Source organism: Micromys minutus (genome assembly GCF_963924665.1).
Source record: "Micromys minutus genome assembly, chromosome: 2".
Lineage (NCBI taxonomy): Eukaryota > Metazoa > Chordata > Mammalia > Rodentia > Muridae > Micromys > Micromys minutus.
Genome location: NC_137971.1, coordinates 47,033,029 through 47,042,352, shown reverse-complemented (window position 1 = coordinate 47,042,352; position 9,324 = coordinate 47,033,029). Strand labels below are relative to the sequence as shown.

Below are 9,324 nucleotides of genomic sequence, written 5' to 3'. Positions count from 1 at the left end.
AAAGAGTAAGGGTAAAAAAGACAAATAACACGAAGGCAGACTGTACCTGCTGGTTTTGTGTCACCTTGACACAAGCTGGAGTTACCACAGAGAAAGGAGCCTCAGTTGGGGATATGCCTCCATGAAATCCAGCTGTCAGGCATTTTCTCAACTCGTGATCAAGGGGGAAGGGCCCAGCCCATTGTGAGTGGTGCCATCCCTTGGCTGGTAGACCTGAGTTCTCTAAAGCAGGCTGAGCAAGCCAGGGGAAGCAAGCCAGTAAGTGACATTCCTTCATGGCCTCTGAATCAGCTCTTGCCTCCTGACATGCTTGAGTTTCAGTTCTGACTTCCTCTGGTGATGAACAGCAATATGGAAATGTAAGATGAATAAACCCTTTCCTCCCCAACTTGCTTCTTGGTCATGATGTTTGTGCAGGAATAGAAATCCTGACTATGACACAGAGCAATCAGAATGACACCATACTTCTCAACAGAAACTATGAATGTTAGACAATTCTCAACAGATATTATCCAAACCCTAAGAGAACCCAAATGTCAGCTCAGGTTACTATATCCAGCAAACTTCTCAGTTATTATAGACAAAGAAACCAAGATATTCCAGGACAAGACAACATTTACACAACATCAGTCAAATAATCCAGTCTTACAAAGGATAATAGATGGAAAAATTCAACAGAAGGAGGGAAATTTCACCCTAGGTAAAGCACAAAAATAATCCTCTTGAACAGAACTGAAAGAAGAAAGGCACACAAACATAATTCTATCTCTAACAACAAAAATAACACGAAACAACAGTCATTATTTCTTAATATCTTTTAACATTAATGTACTTAATTCCCCAATAAAAAGACATAGGCTATCAGACTGTATACATAAACAGGACTCAGCATTTTGCTGCATATAGAAAACTAATCTCAGAAACAACGACAGGGGCTACCTCAGAGTAAAAGGTTGGGAAAAAACTTTCAAAGCAAATGGTCCCAAGAAACAAGCTGCAGTAGCCATTCTAATATGGAATAAAATAGATTTTCAACCAAATGCCACCAAAGAAGATAAGAACGGACAGTTTTTACTCATCAAAGAAAAAAATCTATTAAGATGAACTCTCAATCCTGAACATCTATCCTTCAAATACAAGAGCACCCACATCAAAGAAATCCTATGAAAGCTCAAGGCATATATTATACCACCCACAACAATACTGGGAGATTTCAACTCCCCCTCTCACCAATGGGCAGATCATGGAAGCAGAAATTGAACAGAGACACATTGAAACTAACAGAATTCATGAATCAAATGGATTTAACAGACATCTGTAGAATATTTAATCCTAAAACAAAACAAAAAGAAAACATATGTTCTTCTCAGCACCTCATGAGATCTCCAAAATTGACCATATAGTTGGTTATAAAACAGGCCTCAACAGATACAAAAACATCAAAATTATTGCATGCATCCAATAAGATCGCTATAGACTAAGGCTGGTCTTCAATGCAAACAAAACCCACAAAAGTCCCACATATATATTGAAGCTAAACAATGCTCTACTAAATGATACTTTGTCAAGGAAGAAGTAAAAAAAGAAATCAGACTTTTAAAAATTTAACAAAATTGGACACAAAACTTACCTAAAATTATAGGATGCAATGAAAGCATTACTAAGAGGAAAACTCATAGCTCTGAGTTCATCCAAAAAGAAACTAGAGAAAGCATACACTAATATTTTGACAGCATACCTGTAAGCACTAGAATAAAAAGAAACAGATACCAAGAGGAGTTTTTGGCAGGTAATAATTAAATTCAAACTGAAATCAACCAAATTAAAACAAAAAGAACTATACTACAGATCAACAAAAGAAGGAGCTGGTTCTTGGGAAAATCAACAAGATTGATAAACCCTTAACAAGAGGGCATGAAGAGAGTATTGAAATTAAGAAAACCAGGAATGTAAGAAGAGACATAACAACAGAAACTGAAGAAATTCAAGAACTCATCAAATCATCCTACAAAAGTGTATACTCAACCAAAATGGAAAATCTAGAGGAAATGGACAATTTTATAGATAGATACCAGGTACCAAAGTTAAATGAGGATCAGAAAATCTAAACAATCTTATAATCCCTAAAGAAATAGAAGTAGTCATCAACATCCTCTCAACAAAAAACAAACAAACAAAAACCCAAAACAACTCAGCAGCTGATGGGTTTAATACAGATTTCTATCAGACATTCATTGAAGACCTTATACCAATACTCTCCAAATTATTCCACAAAATTGAAACAGAGGGAACACTACCAAACTCATTTTTTGGAGCCACAATCATGGTCATTCCTAATCCACAAAAAGACCCCACAAAAAAGGAACTCCAGACCAATTTTTTTCATGAACATTGATGTCAAAATACTCAATAAAATTCTTGCAAAGCAAATCCAAGAACACATCAAAACAATCATCCACAATGATCAGGTTAGCTTCATTCCAGATATGAAAAGATAGTTCAATATACAGAAATCCATCAATGTAATCCACTACATAAACTCAAAGAAAAAACACATGACCATCTCATTAGATGCTGAGAAAACATTTGACAAAATCCAACACCCCTTCATGTTCAAAGTCTTGGATATATGAGCAATTCAAGGTTAATACTTAAACATAGTAAAAACAATATCCAGCAAACCAGTAGCCAACATCAAACTAAATGGTGAGAAACTTGAAGCAATCCCACTAAAATCAGGGACTAGATAAAGCTGTCCACTCACTACCTATTGAATATAGTACTGGAAGTACTAGCCAGAGCAAAGTGACAGCAAACAGATTTCAAAGGGCTACAAATTGGAATGGAAGAAGTCAAAATATCACTATTTGCAGGTTATATGATAGTATACTTAAGTGACCCCTGAAATTTCACCTGAGAACTTCTATAGCTGATAAACAACTTCAGCAAAGACGCTAGATATAAAATTAACTTGAACAAATTGGTAGCCTTCCTCTAGTCAAAGGATAAACAGGGCGAGAACATAATTACAGAATCAACATCCTTCAAAATAATCAGAAAGAATATAAAATACCTTGGTGTGACCCTAACCAAGCAAGTGAAGAATATGTATGACAAGAACGCCAAGTCTCTGATGAAGAAAATTGAAGAAGACCTCAGAAGGTGAAAAGATCTCCCATGAACATGGATTGGAAGGATCAACATTGTAAAAGTGGCCATCTTGCCTAAAGCAATCTACAGATTCAATTCAATCCCCATCAAATTCCCAACTCAATTTTTCATAGAGTTAGAAAGAGTAATTTGCAAATTCATTTGGAATAATAAAAAACTCAGGATAGCAAAATCTATTCTTAACAACAAAAACTTCCAGAGGAATCACCATCCCTGACCTCAAGCTGTATTACAGATCAATTATAATTAAAAACTTCATAGTATTGGTACAGAGACAGGCAGGTAGATCAATGCAATAGAACTGAAGACTCAGAAAGAACCCACACAGCTTTGTACACTTGATCTTTGACAAAGGAGCTAAAAACATTCAATGGAAAAAGGAGAGCCTTTTAAACAAATGATGATGGTAAAACTCGTAGTCTGAATGCAGAAGAAAGCAAATTGATTCTGAGCTCTGAATCTTGTGGATGTTTTCTGTTATCTTCTGCCCCTGAGATTCTCTCATTTCTTGTATTCTTTTGGTTATGCTTGTATGTATGACTCCTTATTGCTTTTCTATGTTTTATATCTCCAATGTTTTCTCCTTTTGTGATTTCTTTATTGGTTCTATTTCCATTTTCAATTCCTTTATCTGTTTGGTTGTTTTTTGTAGCTCTTTAAGTGATTTTTGTGTTTTCTGTTGAAGGGCTTCTACTTGTTTACCTATGTTCTTCTGTATTTCTTTTAGGGAGTTAGCAAAGCGCTCCTTGAGGCCCTCCATCATGAATATGAGATGTGATTTTAAGTCTAAATCTTGTTTTTCTCATATGTTGGGACACTCACTATTGGCTGTGTGGGAGAACTGGGTTCTGATGTTGCCAGGTTACCTTGCTTTCTGCTGCTTAGTTAGGTCCTTGTCCTTACCTCTTGCCATCTTGTTATCTGTGATTCTAGTTTATCTTCTTGTCTCTGACTGGAGCTTTCCTCTACTTTGAGTTGTGGGGCTGTGGGCTCAGAAGGGAGATTGCTCCTTGGTGTTCTGAGTCCTGATGATGATGGGTTGTTTCTGGTTCTGGGCACAGATGAGGGCTGGAACTTTTTTTTTTTCTTGAGCACCAATGTGATAACTGTAACCAAGAGCTCCTGGCGTTCTCTCCCTGTATAGTCAGTGGAGTGTAAGTGGGGACTCACCTGTGGGCTCAGGAGGGACAGTACTCCTGAGTCTCCTCTGTGTGCTCAGCTCTCTCTACATTAACAATTCTATGAACATTTCATACTAGTTAATGCAGCGCATGCTGACCTTATCAAACCTTGATTCCTTCAGTGCAACTGTCCAAGAGTTTGTCCATGACACAATGACTTTTCTCAACTTCATATCCTTCTATTTTTTTTCTTTTGGTTCAGAAACACACTGAGTTCAATTTAGCTATTTCCATATCCTGTCTGCCACTTTCTGACAGATTTACTCCCTCCTTTTTCATTAGTTATTATTGATACATATATATGATTTCAAATGTAAATACAATTTGTTCAGTATGTTCAGTGTTACTTGTACGTGATTTCAAGGTTGAGTAATTGGTATGGAGCTCCATGAAATATTCTCTTTCTAGGCTAGCACTCCTATTGGCATTGTACTTGTTAATGTCTGGCTTAGTCAGCCACACTGCTGAGCTTCCATGGGTGCAGTTTCCTTACCATTTTTAGGAGACACTGTTTATAGCACATTTCCTCTCATGAGATGTTCCCCGAGCCTTTGATGCAGTTGTGCTGAAGGATGTATGCAAGTGTCCAAGGGAGGGAAGCCATCAGCAATCTGTGATACACAATGAAGACAAGGTTGGTAAGAAAGCTCTACATATGCAATGGTGGCACTGATATCTTGGCCATAACCAACAGTTGTCTAAGTAGACTTACATTCTGCTCAGCAGGAGGGAAGTCAAGCCTGCCAACAGAGTTTACCCAACATCCTAGGAGTACTGAGGTCATGGGTCTTAGAGGGGAACTATCTACTGCCACTTTACTAAACATTTTTACTTCCAAAAAAGTACTTTTGTTGTTTCAGATTTATGAATTGAAAATAAATTTTCTCTGCATGTAAAAATAATATGATATTATATGAATAATACAATGTTTTAAAAATAACTTATATGATTTTTTTCTATTTATATAATCTTATATAAAGCTTCAAAGTAATTAGTAATGTTTATTTCTTTGAAATTTTATATTTTGATATATAAAATATATACCTTTGAAGGAGTTTTCCAAACGTAAAAGTAGGTATTAGTATTTAAAATCCTTTGTCACCTCCTCTTTCCCTGCAAGACTGGGTTTCTCTGTGTATTCCTGCATGTCCTGGAAATTACTCTGTAAATAAGGCTGGCCTCAACTTAGAGACCGTCCTGCTTCTGCCTCCTCTGCTGAGATTAAAGGCATGCACCACCCGGCCTGGATAAAAGCTGTTATTCTTTTAAAATTATTTATTATTTATTTCTGTTTCATATTTACTGATGCATTTTCTGCACATATGTCAGTGTACCATGCACATGCTTGGTGTCTATGGAGGACAGAAGGACAGTCAGAGCTCTTTGAATCCAGGCTATAGAAGAGGCTATTCAGAGGCTTTTACTAGGGTTTCAATCCCTTTGTTATGAGTCTCTTTAATTTGGTGTTTTGGATGAACCTAGAAATTTATCCATTTTGTTTAGATTTTCAATTTAATGAAGCATATTATCCTTTTATAATTTTCTGAATTTCTCTGATATCTGTTTTAATGGTTCCTAGCTCGTTTTTGCTTGTTAATGTGAGTCCTCTCTTTCTTTTTGTCATTTGGACCAAAGGTCTGTCTTGTGCATCTTAGATTCATTGATTATTTGTATTGTTTTCTTTGTTTATATTTCACTAATTTCTGTTTTGGTTTTTAGTATCTCTTTCAATCTTCTGAATTTGGTTTTGTTTTGTTTTTGTTTTTTCCAATTCTTGAGTTAAGTCAGTAAGGCACTTACTTATGCCCTTTCTGATTATTAAGATCTATGTTTATTTAATGAGCTTTTGTGTTTTGTTTGCACATAAATCTGTGTGAGGGTGTCAGATACTGGATGGAAAGACAGTGGTAAGCTGCCATGTGCATGCTGGGAATTGTACTTAGTTCCTCTGGAACAGAATTTGATCATCTTAAACATGAGCCGTCTTTCTATTCCTGCCCTTATTTTTAATGAAATGTTTAGAGCTGTGCATTCCTTCTTAGAACCATTTTTAATGTATCTTGGATATTTTGTTTCATTGCATTTTCATTTTCTTTCATTTCCCAGAAAACTCTATTTTCTTCCTTATTTGTCCAATTCACCAATCAGAAATCTGTCGTTTAATCTCCACAAGCTTTTATACTCACTAGATACTCATCTGTTCTTGATTTTAATTTTATGGAATTATGATCAGACAAGACAAATGGTGTTAGTTCATTTTTTCTCAATATGTGAGATTTGTTTTGTATGTTCTTTGATATTTTATTGGACTACACTGTAGATATCTGTTTGTACAAAGTCACAAAATAGGATGATTAGAACTTGGAATGAATGGATTTTGAAAAATCTTTATTTGTGTTGGGTTGTAGCTGAGTTTTTTTATTGTGACATCATAAAAATGCAAGAGATACTGAGCACGATAAATCTGCAGAAGCCATATTACATCACTTGGAGACCTTTGGTTTCAGGTAACATAAAGTTAATCCATGAAAGTTCTATCAAATTTAGCTTTTAGTGTCTAATAATAAAGCTTCATTGGCTCACAAATAAAAATTAAATTTGATTAAGTAATTGACTCTATACTGGAGTTTTGGCTCACATCTGCAATCTTACCACTTGGTAGCAAATACAAGAGGGTTGTCGTGTCTGAGGATACACCAGGACATTTAGTGAACATCCTGCTAGCCTGGGTAATAGAATAAAATCCCATGTCCAACAGAACAAAACAAATATCATCAAGTAGAAGTATTGATTTAATAAAATTTGCTGTTTTAACATATCAAAATAAAGAAAACAAAGGGGAAGGATCCAAACAGTTTATTTTTTTAATGTTTGAAACAATTAAGCTGCCAACATGCAGAAGTTACTTATCTATCATATGAGAAGGTCCAAGTCTTTTTCCAAGTCTTATCATGGCTGACTTCATTTCATGGTTCCTCAGAGTATAGATCAGGGGGTTGAGCAGAGGAGAGATAACTGTGAAGGTGACAGAGATGACTTTATCTGTGGGGAGGGCAGTGAAGGGTCTGGCATAGACATAGATGCAGGGCACAAAATGCAGGGTGACCACAGTGATGTGGGAGGTGCAGGTAGAGATGGCTTTCTTCCTTCCCTCTCCTGACTGAGACTTCAGCAATAATAATATGACCATGTAGGATACCAGGAGCAAGAAAAACCCCAGTGTGGAGAGCATTCCATTATTGGAAATCATCAGCAGCTCAAGTACAAAGATGTCTGTGCAGGCAAGTTTGATGACCTGGGGGACATCACAGTAGAAAGTGTCAAGAACATTGGGTCCACAGAATGGAAGTGTCAGCAAGAGAGAAATCTGCACTATGGAGTGGGCAAAGCCTCCCACCCAGGAGGCTGCTATTAACCCAATGCATCGGCCTCTGCTCATGATGGTCACATAGTGCAGGGGCTTAGAGATGGCCACATATCGATCTAGAGCCATTACAGACAGAGAACACACATCCACTCCCCCAATAAGATGGAAAAAGAACATCTGAGTGAGACAGCCATTGAAAGAGATGGTCTTTCTGTCTGAGAGAAGGTCCACCAGAACCTTGGGGGCAGTGATGGAGGAAAAGCAGATGTCAGCAATAGACAAATTCCTGAGCAAGAAATACATGGGGGTGTGAAGGCGAGACTCATAGGTAACTGTGACCATGATGAGAAGGTTCCCCAGCAGAGTTGTCACATAAACCAGGAGAAAGAAAAGAAACAGCACCAAGCTCCCTTCTTGACTTTGAGTTAGGCCAAGGAAAATGAGTTCTTTGACTCTGGTGTAGTTTTCCATCTGCATTAAATCTCCCTTATTTTTTCCTATTTTGTTTTTAGCCTCTGGCTGCTTCTCTTGTCTTCCTAAACTCCTAGGGTATAATTTATAAGTTTCTCATTATGGCTATATTACCTGGAATTTATCAAGTTGTCCTCTTTCTAAATATTGCATTTAATCAGATAATTTAATCATATTTGCTCATAGAAAATAGTTCAATAATTTTTCCCCTAGAGAGTAACATAGGAAAAGAAAATACATTAAATAGTGACACTGAGGTAGACTTAATTCACAGAATATTTTTTATCATGATTTTCATTTTGATGCTTTTGGTATCAGACTTCCAGTGTTCTCAGTAAACAATTTTTGAATTTTTTTTGCTTTAATGAAACCTTTAAATTCTCCTTTTTAGAAATGCTACTTAAGGGTCAAACATTCTGAGTTTTCTAAGAACATAAAGTAGAAGGCCGTTTTCACGTCAAGTGTCTCTAATTTGTTATTATTTGTATTAGTTTTTCAGGATGACTCTTGGATATGAGTACCCATAGATTTTGGAATTTGAATGAAAGGTGATATCTTTTTCCACTATGGGTAGACTTCAGGTGCTTAGTGAGAGAGGCAGTGCTGAGCCCACAGTGGTGAGACAGCAATTGGTCCAGTAGTTTCACCACCTCCTCATTCTGTTACCAACCATGTGAATGGTGGGCCTCTGAACTGTGAGCTGTAAACATTATCAGTTTGATCAAGCAGGGAAGAGCGGCAAACTCTATCTTTGTTCTCGGTTTTACGATCTCTCTCTCTCTCTCTCTCTCTCTCTTTCTTTTCTCCTTTCTCTACACCTCTCTTTCTTCTCTCTCTCTCTCTGTCTCTCTGTCTCTCTGTCTCTCTGTCTCTCTCTCTCTCTCTCTCTCTCTCGCCTATCTCTGCTCTCTCTATCTCCACACCCTCTGTGTGTGCATATGAGTGTGTTTGTGTGTGTGAGAGCAATGTGAGATGCCATAGGACTGAGAAATAGATGAGGCTTTCTGGTTTGAATACAGATTCCCTATCTTAATCTCTGTCAAAATGTAGGAGTGTATTAGAAATCTACTCTCTTGTCCTCTATTCCTGTCTGCTCTCCTGTCTGCATCATCATCAGATCTGTTTTTAGGTTTT

General features: G+C 37.0%; 1 protein-coding gene across 1 annotated transcript; it reads right to left on the bottom strand.

Annotated features, from left to right (window-relative positions):
* Positions 1 to 7,254: 7,254 nt before the first annotated feature.
* Positions 7,255 to 8,196, bottom strand: LOC308417563 (olfactory receptor 4D10-like; the record flags this gene model as incomplete). Its single annotated transcript, XM_080912934.1, has 1 exon — positions 7,255 to 8,196. One exon carries the CDS (start codon positions 8,194 to 8,196, stop codon positions 7,255 to 7,257), a length of 942 nt encoding a protein of 313 aa, XP_080769060.1.
* Between the last annotated feature and the right edge of the window lie 1,128 nt (positions 8,197 to 9,324).